This window comes from Erinaceus europaeus, chromosome 9 (genome assembly GCF_950295315.1).
Source record: "Erinaceus europaeus chromosome 9, mEriEur2.1, whole genome shotgun sequence".
NCBI lineage: Eukaryota > Metazoa > Chordata > Mammalia > Eulipotyphla > Erinaceidae > Erinaceus > Erinaceus europaeus.
In genome coordinates, this window is record NC_080170.1 from 80,233,935 (window position 1) to 80,252,007 (window position 18,073).

Consider the following 18,073-nt stretch of genomic DNA (forward strand, 5'->3'; position numbering starts at 1 on the left):
ATTTCCTTGAATAGTGACTCACAGTTTTCAGTATATAAGTCTTTCACTTCTTTGTTCAGGTTTATTCCTAGGTAATTGCTGGGCTAGCATTGCAAGCGGTAGAGAGGATCTAGGAACTTGTGGCAGTGTGGTAATACAATTCTTTATTCATATGGGAGCGCCCCAGAGTCATGTGATTTCACCACTTTCAGGTTGTTCTTTGATTCAATTAGACAGCTAGGGAGAGGGAGGAGAAAAGAGGGAGAGACACCACAGCACCATAGCTTCCCCTGGTCACTCCCATATGGTGCATCCCTGGCAAGGCACACACCCTATCCAGTGAGCTATTTCTCAGTGCCCCAATTTTTTTTTTACAGTTCCTAGGCATTTTGTAAGTACAAGCTCATCACTCCCAAGTTGAGTGGGTTATTACTGGGGCTTGATGCCTGCACTACAAATCCACTGCTCCTGGAGGCTATTTTTTTCCCCTTTGGTTGCCCTTGCTGTTTTTATCATTGTTGTGGTTATTATTATTGTTGTTAATGATATCACTGTTGTTGGATAGGACAAGAGAAATGGAGAGAGGAGGGGAAGACAGAAAAGGGCAGAAAAAGATAGACACCTGCAGACCTGCTTTACCGCTTGTGAATTGACCCCTCTGCAGGTGGGGAGCTGGGGGCTCGAACCATAATACTTATGCCTGTCCATATTCAGGTCCTTGCACTTCATGCCATTGTGTGTAACCTGCTGGGCTGCCACCCAACTCCCTTTTGCCACTATTCTTATTGCTGGGGCTCTGTGCCTGAACAATTCCTTTGTTTCTTTCACTTTTATTTCCTTAGATTTAAAGTAAGAGACAGAGGAGAAAGAAACACAGAGAGAATGAGAGACATTGAAGCATCACTGCACCACTCATGAAGCTTTCCTTGTGTGGGTGCTCTGTGTAGTGGCTAGGGGTTTGAGCCTGGGTCCTTGGGCATTACAAAGTGTGTCCTCTACTGGGTGAATCATTTCCACAACTCCCTGAGAATTTACTTTTATTTAAAAAAATATATTAATTCATTAATAAGAGGAATTGAAGATGGAATCATTCTGGTATATGTGATGCCAGGGCTTGAACTCAGGACCTCATGCTTGAAAGTTTAATTCTTCATCCATTGGGTCACCACCCAGGTGGGTGAACTTGTACTTCTATCAATATTTATTTTTTTTAAAGATTTATTTATTAACATAAGAGAGAGGAAGAATGAGGGTAGAGAGAAAGAGAGACATAAAGAGAGAGAGAGAGGAGAGAGAGAGAAGAGGGAGAGAGAGAGGGAGAAGGAGAGAGAACCCTGGAGGATTATTATGACACATGTGGCCAGTTGAACTCAGGACCTCATACTCCCAGGTTCAATACTTTAGCCACTATGAAACCTCCTGAAGTTGTACTTGTACACTGAATTTGAACAAGTAACATAAACAATATTCTAAATTAAAATTACCTCACAATCAAATAAAATAATAAAAAAGGAATCATCCTAAGGAAGTAACTAATAGTGGTGACCAACACAGAGCTAAAAGAACATCTTTGGTAGCATAAAAGCAAAATTACTTTGAACAACCTAGAGGTCAATTGACCAGAAAGGTCAATTAAATATTCTTTAGAATATTCATTCAAGAATATGAACTCAGACCTACAGAGATGCAGAGGTCACATAGGCTCCTAAGCTGAATATGGGCCCCAGATCACCTCAAATCGATGGGCTTTACAGTCAACAATATTTATACCCCTTCCCCATATTAGGTAGCTACTCTCGTCCCTGATCCAGGTTTCTGGTCTTTTTTCCAGCCATGACATCATCTCCCCAGACAATAACTTGGATCCACCTGCATATCAGATTTCAGGCTCAAGGGAAAAAACAAACAAACAAACAAACAAGCTAGTATAGCCACAGGCCCTTTGGAATATAACTAAAATATGCCTACTAGCTATCTACAAAATGGAGGACTCCCCCCCAACTCTTCATCTGCATTATTCCATCCTTTAGGTCCATGACTGGTCAACAATTTGTTTGGCTTTGTATGTTAACTCTATTTTCAACCAGATGCTAGCATAATGCTGACCAGACTTCCCTGGACAGACAACCCCACCAATGTGTCCTGGAGCTCTGTTTCCCCAGAGTCCCGCCCCACTAGGGAAAGAGAGAGGCAGGCTGGGAGTATGGATCGACCTGTCAATGCCCATGTTCAGCAGGGAAGCAATTACAGAAGCCAGAGCTTCCACCTTCTGCATCCCACAATGACCTTGGGTCCATACTCCCAGAGGGTTAAACAACAGGAAAGCTATCAAGGGAGGGGATGGGATACAGTGTTCTGGTGGTGGGAATTGTGTGGAGTTGTGTCGGGCTGCGCCATGGAGAAGAGAGAGAGGAGATCCGGAGCAAATGGGGTACACAAATCTTTATTATGAACCAAACAGGGTGGAGTCAGCCGAAAAACTGGCTGTCCCCCACTACCTCAGGGCAACAACGAGGAGTGACGTGTCGGGACAGGATTGGTTGAAAATGGCACTGCGAGAATATTGCAGGGAGTGGCAAAACCTGAGGGCAAAGACTGCATCTGTATAATTTCCCAACAGAGTTGTACCCCTCTTATCCTGTGGTTTAGTCAATGTTTCCTTTTTATAAATAAAAAATTTAAAAAAAGAAAAAAGAAAATGGAAAAGAACTAAAAAAAAAGAATATGCATTCAGTGGTGTTCTACATAACCATTATGAATCATGTAGTAGAAAAATATGAATGGTAAATTGTTGGTATGCATGAGACCCCTTCTGTTTCATTTGGTTTAAATCCCCCCTGCTTAACACTATTCTATTTACATAACCACTGTTAACAAGTTCCACCCTCCCTCCAGGGCATTTGTGGTTCAGTGATAGGATTCTCGCCTGCTCCACCCCCTCCTTGTCACACCCTGATCCCTTCTTTGTCACACCCTGATTTTCACCAGTCACTTTTCTCTCCACCCTCTCTATGTCACATCCTGTTTCCACCCTACTTGAGAAGTATATATAAAGACAGCATTGTGAGTTTTAGAGTACTTTACCTTGAGTTCAGCTTAGCTCGTCTTAGATTGTGCTGTGTCCTGCATGAATAAAGAGATACTGCGTACAACCCAGCCATGAGTCCCTGGTCGTCTGTTACCCACCCGTGAAGCCAGCCCGGTGAAAACAACATAACCCATCGAAAACAACAGTAAATAAGCTTTATTTTGTATTCTGAACAAATGAAAAAAATGATGACAACACTAGTAATAATATCAGCTAATATTTATTGAGTTATTATTAAGTGCGGGCACCATGCTAAAGCACTTTACATACATTATCTCATCTAGTCCACATAGGAGCTCTGAAGGGAAGGAAAGGATGAGTATTTTAGAGACAAAGACACTGGGGATTATTGAAATTCCTGCCTGTGATTATCCAACCTGAAAGAGATTCACCCAGGCCAGGAACTCAAGTCTTTCTGATCCCAAAGCCTGAGTTCTCAGCAGTCTGCCACTCATCTGCATCTGGACCCTTAAGACTCACACAGGGCTTAGCTCATGGATGTGAGGGTGGTTAGTGGTTGGTGGTCAAGAAAAGTGGAGCTCAGTAATACTGTCTTACATAAGCCAGACTCAGACATGCCCCCTACCCCAGTTTAAATTGCCCATGGGCTGTAACAGCAGAAGCATTTTCTTAGAAGTTAAGCTACATAGAGTGCTACTGATTACAACTTACTAGATTCATACATCCTTTCTCAACAATTTGTGGTGATTCCTGTGATTCTGTAATCTACACATGACATCACTTCCATGTTCTGGACAAAGCCAGAGACTTTGGAACAAGAGGTACACTAACCTTCTGAATGTCACATGACAGCAGCAGCAGCAGCAAGTAGACGACCAAATATCTTATAGTTTTCATAAATAGGAGGGGACACATTCATCTTATGGTTTTAAACAGTTAAAGTCAAGGGGCTGGGTAGCACAGGTGTCTTTCAAACTTAGATGGTAATCTGGTGCCAGATGCCAGGATTGCAAATCTGATGTCTTGCACACTTTTGTTGCTGGTTCAGGCTCTCCACGGTGTTGAGGGCAGGTGAGTTAATGTCTTGTTTCATCTCTCGGTTGTTGGACAGAATAGAACTGAAGGCACACAAAGCAGTCTCGACTCTGACAAACCCAACTGCAGGAGAGCATGGCTCTTCTTTGTGCCATATTAAAGCGAACACTAGTCAATTCATTGCCATTTAAAACAGTACAATTGAGCTGGAGGCATCTGACTTGTCTAGCATTTCCTCTTTGGAGGGAAGGAATCTGGGAAATTCCTCATCCCTATGGGGATCTGTGATCCTGGGAAATCCCTCAGGGTTCTCCCTAGAATGAAGTCCTTCTGAGTTACAGATGCAGTATGTTTTCTGTGATGGTGCTGCCTCCTCTGCTAATGACAAAGCTATGAGCATTGGACACTACTAGAGCTGGTGACATCTCCTCAGGATCCTGCATTTCTGCTTGGCAATCCCCACCTACGGGCCCTTGCAGGCCTGTCTCCGGGGGAATGGGATCTGAGTCAGTGTCTCCACACTGCAGCGGGAGTAACGCCTGGTGTCTGGGCAGGGGATCGCCACCTTTCTGGGCCTCCAGGGAGTTCTGCTGTGTGGAATTCCTGTGTCCTGTGGCACCCTTCTGAGGCTCATCGAAGCTTAAGGAGAAGGTGACGGTGCCACTGCCAAAGATGACCTTCTGCTTGCATCTGGGCGGCTGCTGCTGCGGTTGCGGCTGTGGCTGCTGCTCCTGCTGCGTCAGGGCCAATGGCTGCTGCTGCTTCTGCCTCTCAGGTGGTGGGAAGGGGTCTTCGCTGTTGCTCTTGCTGCTGATGGAAGAGGAGGGGGTGGATCCGGTGGAGCCACCCAGGCTATTGGATCGCTTGCGCGAGACGTTGCTGCGACGCAGCGTGGCCCGGGCAGCCACCTTGAAGGCATGTGCCGCGGTGCTGCAGCGCACCTCCTCGATGGTGTTCCGAGATGGCTTGAAAAGGATGATGTAGACTTTATTGAAGAAGATGCAGGCCAGCAAGCCAAAGCTGGCTGCCAGGATGGCGATCACCTCCACAGCTGAGACAAACTTGCCATAAGTGCTGGCGTAGGCGGGGATGAAGGAGATCCAGACGATGAAGAAGATGAGCATGCTGAAGGTGATGAACTTGGCTTCATTGAAGTTCTCGGGCAGCTTGCGAGACTTGAAGGCAAAGAAGAAGCAGATGGCGGCCAGCAGACAGGTATAGCCAATTAGGAAGCCCAGTGCCATGAGCGAGCCCTCGTGGCACGTAATGAAGATGATCTCGTCTTCCAGCTCGTGGTTGCGGTAGCTAGACGGGGGGGATGTGTAGAGCCAGATCACACAGATGACAATCTGCATGAAGGTGCAGAGGAAGACCAGTAGAAACTGCAGGTTTAACCCCCACCACTTGCGGTGGAAGCTGGTGGGGATCTTGGCCTCGAAAACCAGGAGGATGTTGTTGGTTTTCACCAGGATGCAGGAGATGCAGAGCACAAAGCTGATCCCAAAGGCTGGCTGGCGGAGACGACAAGTCCAATCCTGGGGCTCCCCAATGAAGAATAGGGAGCTGGAGAAACAGCAGAGCAGGGAGAAGAGCAGCAGGTAGGAGAGCTCGCGGTTGGTGGCCTTGACAATGGGCGTATTGCGGAACTTGATGAAGACGCCTAACACAAAGGTTGTCAGGAAAATGCCCAGCACAGCAAAGAGTGTGAGTGCTATCCCAAAGGGCTCTGTCCACGACAAAAACTCAATCTCCTTAGCGATGCAAGATGTGTGGTTCTCATTGGACCAGAAGTCATCTGGGCACTTGTCACAGGCACTTGCATCTGTAAAATGTCCCAGGGAGAAGTTAGTTACTGTGTAGCATAGGTTAAAGTGTGTGTGTGTGTGTGTCTGTGTGTGTGTGTAATGGTGAGGTTACACAGACTATCAGGTGTGATTAATTTTCTTTATTCATGAAATAATTGTGGTATTTTCATACTATGAAATAATAATTGCACCTTGCCTTGCATTTAATAGTGTATTTAATTAATTTAATATATATTTGTTTTTCTTTTTATAGAACAGGGGGCTACATGTTTCCTTTAACTAACTGATGATAGCTTGCTGCAGAGAATGATCATCTTTCTGGACAGGTGACTGACTGCCCGAATGCCAAAGTAAAAGATGGACACAGTCTGTTAACTTTTCTTAGTGATTCAAGTTCAACCGGACTTATATTGGATATATGAGCAGACTTTGGAGACATACCAGAGCAGACTCTATTTAAATGCAAGGAGAGCATCTCATACATATGACCTTTGTCCCCCTCATTCACATCCATGTCTTTCCAGTCAGGAAAGCTGCACACTCATTCAGTCAGTGAGCATTTGCTAAATCCCTGCTCTGCCCCTAGCAGCATGTAGTTTATGGTTAGTAAAGGAGTATGGGTTTTACAGTCAGAGATCTGGATGGAAATCTTGACTGTTACATACTGGCTGTGTGACTTTGACTACCTTCCTTAGCCTCTCTGCACAACAGTTCCTTCATCTGTGGAATGGAAGAAAAAAGCAACCTCATTAATGTGGTGAGGGTAAAATGAGAGACTAACAATAATACCAGTCACTGTTTAGAGTGCTTTTGATATGGCAGCCCAAATTTAAATTTAACAAACACCTAGAATTTACTGTGGGCTTTAGCACTATTAAATCATTTAATTCCCTAATTCTATAAAATAGGCCTATTGTTATCCTACTTAATAAGTGAAGAAACTGAGGCAAGGGCAAAACAAGACAGAAAGTATAGTACCCAATACCCAGTAACTTATTTATCATGATATATTTACCATGGAACATGGAACAAACAGAATTTTGTCCATCCAGGGCCACTAAATAATAGTGAAAAGCATTGTCAAAATAAGCTAAAGAAAAACAGATGTTTTCAAGTTCTTGAAAGACCTTCAGTATTCCTTCTTGACCCTTTTTCACATAATTCTTGGATATATCGTGTTAAAAGAGAAACTAAGCACCACCCCAGCCCAGTCCTTCAAGAGCTCCAAATTGTGCTATATCCATAAGGGGGTATTTTTTCACCTGTCTCATCACTGTACTCCCCATCTGGACACTCCACACACTCAAAGCAGCAGGTAGGCTCCCCTTCAATGATTCCTTTCCTAGTCCCTGCCAGGCAGTCTCGGCTGCAGTTGGAGAAAGGCACCTGGAGGACAGAGAGTACAAGAGTGAGTGTCTGTAGCTGTGGGGTCAGTCTTCTAGCTCCTCTGACACTTGCAAGGGGGGTGGGGGGGAGGGTGTGACAAGGAGCAATGGGGAAGATTCAGGCTTGTTCCGGGAGAGAAAGGCCCAGGGGCCTTTGTTTCTTATTTGTTAGAAAGAAGGAAATGCCTATGGGCAATCTCTCTCTTTCCTCCACCCTCTCTTGCTCATGCTAGAAAGTTTAATCGAATTTCACACAGTGGCCCAAATCCTCCATAAGCAATTTTCCTACCCCTTTTATGTTTCAGAATGAGAGACCTGTTTGCTTTATTTTTTCTCAGTGTACTGAGCTGACTTTTTCATACAGAAAAAGAAAGACATAGATACAGAGGGAGAGATACCATAGTCCAGAAATTTTCTCCTGTACACTGAAGTCTAGGCTCGAATTTGGGTTGCGGCTCACTGTTAAGGTAAGTAATCTGCCCCAATTCCCATTTGCACTTTATGGAAGTAGAAGTTCAACACAAGCAATGGATCAATTGTATAAGACTCTACCAGAGATTAGGAAAACAAGTGGAATAACCTCCAACACATTGCTATGATGTATAACTTTAAAAATATATTTTATTTATTGGTTAGAGACAAACTGAGATGGGAGGGGGACAAAGGGGGAGAAAGAAAGATTGACACTTGCAGCACTGCTGCACTGCTTGTGAAGTTTCTCCCACTACAGGTGGTGACTAGGGACTGGAAGGTTGAACCTGCATCATTGTGTATTGTAACACATGCACTTTACTAGGTGTGCCACTACCCGAGCCCCTGTAAGGTATAACTTTGATCCCCAAACCAGACAAACACATTATTAAAAATAAAAAATGGGTTGATCTCTTTTATTTCAGGTTTCATTTTTTAGAAGCAGATCCTTATTGGGGATTTGTGTCCAAGTGATTTATAAACAGAGTGCTCCCAAAGGAAGCAGGTAAGAGAATGGAGGGTGTAGGCCATAAAAGGAGGGAGGACAAGCTAGAATGTGATCGCAAGCAAAATCTCAAAAGGGTAGCTTCTGCCTGATTCCCCAGGGGAAGTCTGAGTTGTAAGTTATTTAAGTTATGTCTGGGCTGTCTTAAGAAAAAGGGACTAGGACTTTCATACTTCCATACTACTCCTTGGTTAAAAGTTATCTAAGGGAGATGTAAATTCTTAGATTCTTCTGCCTCCGTGAGCCTTGGGGCAAAGGAGGTTCCATTAGTTTGCAAGCTCTATTCTGAAAAAGAGCAGTGAATCTCATTTATTAGAAGCAAAGATACACAGAAGTTCTAGAATTATAGACAAAGTGTTAGGGATCTGGGAGGCTCTGGGAAGGACACAACTATTTTTTTTCACTACAGGGAATAAATGAAAAACACTAAAATAATGAGCAAACTCAAGAGTCAAAGAAGAAAAAAACCCCCACAAAAATAATCACCATGATCATGTTGGGTTTATGCCAGAAATGTAAATGAGTCACTTCCACAGCCTCCATTCATTTTTCTTAAAACGTTACTTCACCTGTTGTGTATGCCTTTAGTTAATTTATAGGGTTGTTTTTTATATTTTTGTTTAATTCATCATTGCTTCAATATCTCAAAAGTCTTGCTGATTCTCTTATTCTCTGATAATGCCAGTTAACTGAAAATTTACTCTAGAAATTTAAGGTATTTACTATTTAACAGTATATATCTATCAGAAGTAATAAATATAAGAATAAAGTCAATTTTGCAAAAGCATACATTTCTTTATAGTAGAGAGCAATTTCATACTCATCCTTGTAACCACAGTTGAAAAGCCTTGATACATAGTATGGCTCATAATACTATTTCTCTTTCTTTCTCTCTCTCTCTCTCTCTCTCTCTCTCTCTCTCTCTCTTTCTTTCTTTCTTTCTTTCTTTTTGCCTCCAGGGTTATCACTGGGGCTCTGTGCCTGCACCACTAATCCACTGCTCCTGGAGGCCATTTTTTTTTTTTACCTTTTGTTGCCCTTGGTGGTGTTGTCACTATTATTGTTGTCGGATAGGACAGAGAGAAATTGAGATGGGAGGGGAAGACAGAGAGGGGGAGAGAAAGATAGACACCTGAAGACCTGCTTCACCACCTGTGAAGCAACTCCCCTACAGGTGGGGAGCCGGGGGCTCGAACTGGAATCCTTACTCCGGTCCTTGCGCTTTGTGCCATGTGTGCTTAACCAGCTGCGTTACCACCCGGCCCCCCCTATTTCTCTATTTCTATGCTAACCCTTTAGTTAGACTCTCCCAACTTATCTACTTGAATTGAAGATATTTTATAAAATTAAACATACAAAGGAAACTAAGTTAATTATCGTTGCTTCTATTGGAAAATAAATAAAAGGGTGACAAAGAGCTTTAGATTTTCAAGCAGAGAACTCTCCAGGGCTCCCACTGGCTTCCTAAGCCACTTCCCTGGCAGATGACCTCACCAATGTACTCTGGAGCCCCACCTCCCCGAGCCCTGCCCCAACAGGGATAGATATGGACAGGCTGGGAGTGTAGATTGACCTGCCAATGCCCATGTTCAGTGGAGAAGCTCTTACAGAAGCCAGAGCTTCTACCTTCTGCACCCCATAATGATCCTGGATCCATGCTCCCAGAGGGATAAAGAATAAGAAAACTTTCATGGTCCGAGAGGTGGTGCAGTGGTTAAGGAACTAGACTCTCAAGCATGAGGGCCTGAGTTCAATCCCTGGCAGCACATGTACCAGAGTGATGTCTGGCCCTTTCTCTCTCTCCTCCTATCTTTCTCATTAATAAAATAAATAAAATCTTAAAAAAAAGAAAATATTAAAAAAAAAAGAATAAGAAAACTTTCAAGGGAGGGGTTGGGATATAGGGGTTGGTGGTGGGATTTGTGTGGAAATCTTATCCTATGGTCTTGTTGATATTTTTTATTTTATAAATAAATTAAAAAATTGAGCAGAAAATTGTTGGCATTCTTGTCTAATGAGACAGGAATCAAAATAATGGCATTAAATGACATTGGATAACTTCTTGCTTTCAAGACCCTGGGGAAAGAAAGGAAACAAAATAGTGAAGACTATACACACTATCTTTCAAACATGGTAACATAGCACCTTCAGAGACTTTGCTTAAATTCTTCTCTAGTTACCAACCCATGTGATCATCTAGTAAAAGACATGGACCCTGTTTCCTGAACCCACAATAGGAGTGATTGTACATTTTTTCTGTTAAAGAATAGTGGTTGCTGGTGATGGGTGGTGGTATACCTGGTTGACCACACACATTACAATACTCAAAGATTCAGGTTCAAGCCTCAGGTCCCACCTGTGAAGGAAAGCTGTACTAGTGGTGAATCAGTGCTGCAGGACTCTCTCTCTCTTCCTCCCTCCCTCCCTCCTTCCCTCCCTTTCCTCTTTTTTTCTCTCTCTCTCCTTCCTCTCTCAATTTCTCTGTTTCTGAAATGAATAAGTAAATAATATAAATACATAAAGTCATCTGAAAACAAATGCTGGTTGCTGTATCCTTTAACCAGGGTGAGGTAAAGTTAAGGTCCCCAACTATTCCTGAGTTATAGAATTTTTATTTTATAAAGTTATTTTGAACATTACTGAATGCTTTCTCTGCATTTATACAGTTCTTTGATTTTGTTAGTGTGGAAAAAGATTATGGAGGGTTTTTTTTTTTTTTTTTTTTTACCAGAGCGATACTCAGCTCTAGCTTATGGTGGTACCTGGGACTTTGGAGCCTCAGACACGAAAGTCTGTTTGAATAACCATTATGCTATCTACCCCTGCCCTGGTGTTAAGATTATGTAAATCTCATAAAATTACTTTCATAGTTTCACTATGGTAGACTACTAGAGGCAAACATCTCAAAATAGCAAAATAATAAACATCTCAAAATAGCAAAATATCAATATACACCAACTACAAACAAGTGTGTGTAATAATCAAGATATACTATACCCTGAATAACTCAATAGTGAGGAAAAGTGATGTATAGCTGAACAGTTCAGATTGTAGTCAGTTGGAACATAACTTAGTTGACACAAAAAAAGAACACAGTCTCTGGAATCCTGAAATTTCCTTTTGGAAATTGTCTTGATTTTACATTGAGATTTTCCTTCTTATATAGAAGCTAATTAAAAACTGCATAATGAATATTATTTCTATGACCCTTTCTTTGAGTAACCTATCTTACATATAGGGGAAAATGAAATTCCAGTATTTCACTAGAAATGTGTCAACCTAAGAAGAATTTGGTAAAGAGACGCAGTTGAAACTGGTCATTTTTGCAAAAATATTCTTTTTATTTTTAAGGTCTACCCTGGTAACAGAGAAAAAAAACTCTGTATGATTTTTTTTTTTTTTTTTTTTTTACCACAGCACTGCTCAGCCCTGGCTTATGGTGGTGCAGGGATTGAACTTGGGACTTTGGAGCATTAGGCATGAAAGTCTCTTTGCATAACCATTATGCTACCTACCCCCACCCTCCATATGAATCACTTTCAGGGTTGTTTTTATTTGCATAAATACCTTGCTCTGATTGGATAAAAATATAAAATATATTTTATTTACTTTATTTTTAACAAGAAATATTCTCAATGTAGTCTCAATGCCTGTGGTGGAAGCATATGGTTTTTTTTTTTTTTTTTTTTATGGATAGTACATACCTCCCTGGAGAACCCACTCCACAGGATTTTCTCCTCATTGATGAAAAGTCTTTCTCCCTTCTTGGCATACACATTGTAATATCCAACCTCCTTAAACATGATGGAGCTATCCTCTGGAGAGAGATGCCAGTTGATGATGGAATAGTTTCCCACCAGGTCACCACATTCATCGAAAGTCACCTGCTCTCCCATATTGTTTGTAAAGTTTATGTGTCGTAGGTGTTTCAAAACCTAAAGAGGAACAGAATGTTCTGAGTACAAGTCACAAGTTTTCCATGTATAGTTTATCTGGTTGTGTATTGCACAGGGACAGTAAATTATCTTTCTGAGACTTAGGCCCAACACTTGCTATTCACACTGAACTGATATATCTAACAAAGTGACAGAGTCCTGAGGATACCTTTTGTGTTTGACTCCATTCCAGAAATAACACTGTTTTTTTTTTTTTAAAGAATTTATTTATTTATTCATGAGAAATATAGGAGGAGAGAAAGAACCAGCCATCACTCTGGTACATGTGCTGCTGGGGATCGAACTAGGGACCTCATGGTTGAGAATCCAAGGCTGTATCCACTGTGCCACCTTCCGTACAACAATAACACTGGCTTTTAACAACTGAAATCTGTACTCACTTTATTTAAAAATAACAATTTAACATAAAGAAAACTAAATAAGGAAGAGAAGTCACCTGATTTTGCTTTGGTGACAGCTCTGGGACAAGTTTAGTGGCTGAGTCCAGAAAGACCATGCGTTACTTCACCTTACCTCTGTGTATGGTTTATTACTTCAGTGTCTTCATTGCAAACCTGACTTTTGCCTCCAAGCCTATAGGCCAAAGGGGCCCCTCAGTTCCTGCTATTTGGTTCTTTTGTTCTGCAGTTAGGACTGCAGAGCCATTCTCAAAAAGGATGAAGGCTGAATCCTATTATGAACACAGACACCTGTGTTCTCAAGAGCCTTGCTCAATGATCATCAAACTTTTTTGTGACTAGGGTTATTGCTGGGGTTCTGTACCAGCATTATGAATTCATTGCTCCTGGAGGCCATTCCCCCTGCTATCCCCCCTATTTTATTCAATAGAACAGAGAAAAATTGAAAGGGGACAGATAAATAGGGAGAGAGAAAGACACCTGCAAACCTGCTTCACTGCTCATGAAGCATCCACCCTGTGGGTGGGTGACGCTGAGGAATTATTCTGATGCAGTCTCTGCCCCCAGGTTTTACCACACCCAGCAAAATTCTAGCAGTGCCCCCTTCAACCAATCCTGGCCCCACACGTCACCCCTGGTTGTCACCCAATAAAAAGCCCCTCCCCCCCCACTCTCTCTCTGAGCTCTTGGCTCCCCCTCTCACAGATCTCTCTCCCTTCTCTCGCCCCATGGTCAGGTAGTGGGGACGGCCATTGTCGGATGACTCCATGTGGCCTGAGCCACCCCCCCATCCTATAATAAAGATTTGTGTACCCCCTTGCTCCGGACTTCCTCTCTCTTCTCCGCGGTGCAGCCCGACACCGGACCACAACAACATCTGGCGCCCATCGTGTTCCGCACCCACGCCCCGCTGGACGGTCCAGCCTGAGGTCCCCAAAAGCCGCCCAGACACAGGTAAGTGGCATCCGCCCACCTCTGTGGCCCCGTGTTTCCCTCCACCATAGGAAATTTTTCACGGCTAGACCCAAAAATTCCATTCCCACAGACACTTACACGTGTTTGGAAGCTCCTCCTCTGACCCCACCCCCTGCCGCCCCGGGTTCAGCTTCTCCTGAGGCTCTGACCCCGCCCCCTGCTGATACGTCATCATTAAGAGACCTTGTGGCTGAGATACGAGAGTTAAAGGATATTTTTTCAGCATTTAAGGACCTTAAACTATGTGCAGTCCGCCCCGAGGGCTCTGTCCCTGTAGATATGTGTTCAGTTTCCCCTGAGGCCACTACAGCAGTTTCCACGGCACCTTCCACTTCTGTAGCTCTCTCTCCCGTGCCATCGGACCAAATCCATACCTTCCCGGTAAACATGGCCCCTTCTAAACAAAACCCTCAGCCGTGGCAGCCATACACCTCTAAAGAGCTCGGACAACTCAGACAAGCGGTCAGGGAGGACGGATTTCACGCTCCATGGACCAAGTCCCAAGATTGGGAACTCCTTCCTTGACCCAGTATACATGGAGTAGGAGGGATGACCCCATCATTTCGCACACGAGATTCGCTCATGTGGAAAGACCCGGAAGCCTCTACCAGACACTTCCGCTCTTTGGTAGCTAATATTAGCACCAACCTACTGGGCAGGGATCTTCTGGAATGTCTTGATGTTAGGATATCCACAGATGCTTCTGCAGAGCGTAACACTCGCTCCTGCGAGACCAGGTCTAATCAGCACCCCCAATACTAAATGCCACTGTTCATAGCCAAACACCCTGCTTAAGCCGGCTTTCTAATGAGCCTGTCTGGGTGGAACAGTGGCCTTTACCTAGGGATAAGCTAAAAATTTTAAAAGAGCTCGTCCGAGAGCAGTTGTTATTGGGACACATTCGTCATTCTCGAAGCCCATGGAATACTCCTGTCTTTGTGATTAAAAAGTGCTCGGGAAAATGGCGCCTCCTTCAAGATCTCCATGCAGTAAATAAAACCATGCAGGTCTGGGGCTCCCCCCAAAGGGGTTTGCCTCTTGCTTCTGCAATTCTCACGGGAATTCCAATCATAGCTATTGATATACAAGATTGTTTTTTCTCTATTCCCTTGCATCCGCAAGATTGTAAACGTTTTGCCTTCTCTGTTCCTTCTAATAATGCCAGCCCTGCTGATAGATTTGAATGGGTGGTGCTACCCCAGGGTATGGCCAATAGTCCTACAATTTGTCAGGAGGCTGTTAAATCTGCCCTTTTCCCATATATTCATAAGGGCCTTCATGTTTTTCATTATACAGATGATATTTTAATATGGAGAAAATCAGATACAGATCTCTATGCCTTACGTGATTTTCTCATTCCTGCATTAAAGAAAAGCGGCCTTAATGTAGCCCCTGAGAAGATACAGCTAATCCCTCCAATATCCTTCCTAGGTTCAGAGATTTCTTTAATGCAAATTTGTCCCTTAAAACCTAATGTCACCTTCCCTTCTAACCTTACTCTTGCTTCTTTAAAAAGTTTTCTAGGAAATTTAAATTGGCTTAGGCAGTATCTCTATCTGCCTACAAGCTGCCTCCAACCACTGTTTGACCTGTTGAAAGGAAACAAACAGCCCTCTTCAAAACGTAAGTTAACTCCCGAGGCCTCCTCGGCATTGGAGAGGGTTAACCAGGACTTCCAGGACATGCACCTTGTTCGATTCTCCCCCTCCTCTCCGGTAAACTTCTAATCTTCAATTTCACCCCCACAGTAGTAGGGACATTGTGGCAAGACCATGGGGTTCTCAAGTGGCTTCACACGCCAGTAGGCAGAGCTCCAAGACTCCTCACTGAGATAGATGCGTTAACATTCATGGTTCACCAAGGGAGAAATAGGTCTGTGTAGTTCTTAGAGAAAGAACTGGATTTAATTATTCTGCCCTTTTCTCTCACAGATACAGAGTGGCTTATATGCCATCATTCCCGCTTTGCCATAAGCATTGTAAGGTTTCCAGGACAAATAGATAACCATTTTCCTTCTAATAAATTGATAGCTTCTTTACCTCTTCTGCCTCTACTAGCACCTAAACTTTTCTCTCGGGATCCCATTCCCTTTGCTCCTACAATCTTTACTGATGGCAGAAAAAAGGGAGCTGCTGCCCTTATATATTACCCAGACAAACAATCTCCTAAACCTCTCTTTACTGAGCTTCCTGATAATTCCCCTCAGTACAAAGAACTTTATGCTGTTTTCCTTGCATTAAAAGCTGTACCAGAATCCTTCAACCTTTTTTCTGACAGTGTGTACACTGTTAACTTACTTCCATGGCTTGCTCGTTCTTATGTAAAAATTGATGACAACCCACTTTCCCCTCTCTTGATTCAAATCACCTCTATGCTCTGTTCTCAAACCCAACCACTGTATATTCAACACCTTCGTTCCCACAGCCCTCTTCCTGGTTCCCTGTCCGAAGGGAATGCCGCAGTTGACCACCTTGCCTCCACAAGAACTTTCCCAGTCTCTGTCTCTGATCCTGCTAATTTTCATTCTCTAACCCATGTTAATCTTAAAGGCCTTCAAGCTCGATTTCCTGATGTTCCTGTACCACAGTTAAAATATATCCTCGCTACATGCTTTTCTTGTGCATGTCTCATAAAGACACCTGCTATCCAGACCCTTGGGGTTAACCCCCAAGGTTTAAAAGCTAATGCTATTTGGCAAATTGATGTCACCCACATACCAAACTTTGGCAAACAAAAATATGTGTTTGTCTCAATTGATACCTTTTCTAAATTTATGTGGGCTACAGCTCAGACAGGAGAAAGAGCTAAAAAGCTTAAAAGCCAAATGCTCTCCTGTTTTGCTGTGATGGGTTTACCTCTTCAACTGAAAACTGACCGTGGACCGGTGTTTACCAGCAAACAATTTAAAGATTTTTGTTCCCTCTGAAACATTACTCATACCACAGGAATTCCCTATAATCCACAGGGACAATGCATTGTCGAGAGGGCCAATCAAACCCTTAAGGCTCAACTAAGTAAAATTAAAGGAGGAATGTACCCCCCGAATATCCAGCTAGCAACAGCCTTAACTACGTTAAGTCTCTTTAATATTTACAATAACTCGGACCTACCTTCTATCATTCTTTACTGGTAAACACCATCTACCCTCCCATCTATTAAGGTCAAATGGAGAGACCCACTCGATAAAATTTGGAAAGGACCTGACCCACTATTTACCATGGGAAGGGGTTTCGCATGTGTTTTCCCTCAAAAATTCTCTAAACCTATCTGGGTTCCTGCCCGCCATGTCCGACAATACCCACAGGATGGCGCTGTTATCCCTGAAGAACAAGAAATACTACAAGAGCACCAGATGCAGGATACATCCCAGGACCCGTAATACGACATGGCAGTACCTACAAAATCTGGCTCACAGAGACCTCTCTCCTACCCTTTCCCTGAATGTCTTATGCTATAACTGGCCAGTTGTTTTTGTGAGTGAGTGTGTTGAATGACAAAAAAAATTTTTTGCATGACCCATCTGCTTGGAGTACTCTAAAAGGTAATTGGCTTTATATAAAAATGCTGGACGCAGCCAAAGTGTCTGGAGACATCCAGAAACATTCCAAAATTTTTGTTTTCTCCCTCTTTTGATTTTTATATATAGTTTTGGTATATATGTAAAGTGTTTAGTCTTAAACTGTGTGACTAATGATGGATATAAATTTGTTTTTTAAAATAATATGTTTTTATAACAAAAGTTCTTTCTCCTCCAGTGTGTTATAACTAAATGTTTATGGGTATGTCTCAAGTTTGGTAACACTAACTTAACGGTCAAAAGTGTAACCCTACAGCTACAATATTACCAGACAAGGTAAATATTAATTTGTTAAGGTAACTAACTATTTAGGTAAAAGTCTAAATGTTTAACGTGACTATACATTCCCAAAACTAAAATATATAAATTTTATATACAGGACACCTTTGAAGGGCCCCCAAAAGTGCCCTGTAAACTATCTTGTGTAAATTAATCCACAACAGATCTGACATCAATCTGGCACTGTAAATGTTAAAATCATTATCACGAAACTGCGTTAACTCTCTAAGCAAATTGAGTCTGTTTAAAATACATATTTTAGCTAAAATTGGTCTCAAGTTCATGTGGTAGAGACTGCTACAAGAGGTCACATTAGATTACCTTTAAATAAAATCATAAAGAGATTTTTAACCAATTATAATCATCGAGGTATCAACTATAACAAACCTATAACTTGTTACAAGTTCAAATTAACCACGAGAAGCAGATTGTTTGTGTTTCTTTCACAGGAATCCCGGAAAACCATCTGAACCCCTGCACACCAAGACGTCACCCACTAGACGGCATGACTACAGTGGCACACCTCCCGAAACCCTAGATGTCACTTAACGCGATCTGAAGAACCTGATACACAGACTCCAAGGACAGAACTTTCTTAATGCCTACTCGCCGTTCCTGCTTCTGATCTGCCTGTCGCGTGTTGGCGGTTCCAGCTGGCT

At 42.7% G+C, this 18,073-nt stretch overlaps 1 protein-coding gene across 2 annotated transcripts in view; it reads right to left on the minus strand.

The window, feature by feature from the left end:
• Positions 1-3,271: 3,271 nt before the first annotated feature.
• Positions 3,272-18,073, minus strand: part of CASR (calcium sensing receptor) — an 85,008-nt gene continuing 70,206 nt past the window's right edge. For both annotated transcript variants that reach the window (XM_007536526.3, XM_060198274.1), the window contains exons 5-7: positions 11,934-12,164; positions 7,131-7,254; positions 3,272-5,885 (exon numbers count right to left, since the gene is read on the minus strand). In XM_007536526.3, coding sequence (XP_007536588.1) covers positions 4,399-5,885; positions 7,131-7,254; positions 11,934-12,164 — 1,842 coding nt within the window. In that variant the 3' untranslated portion in view covers positions 3,272-4,398. The remainder of the gene's footprint in view (positions 5,886-7,130; positions 7,255-11,933; positions 12,165-18,073) is intronic.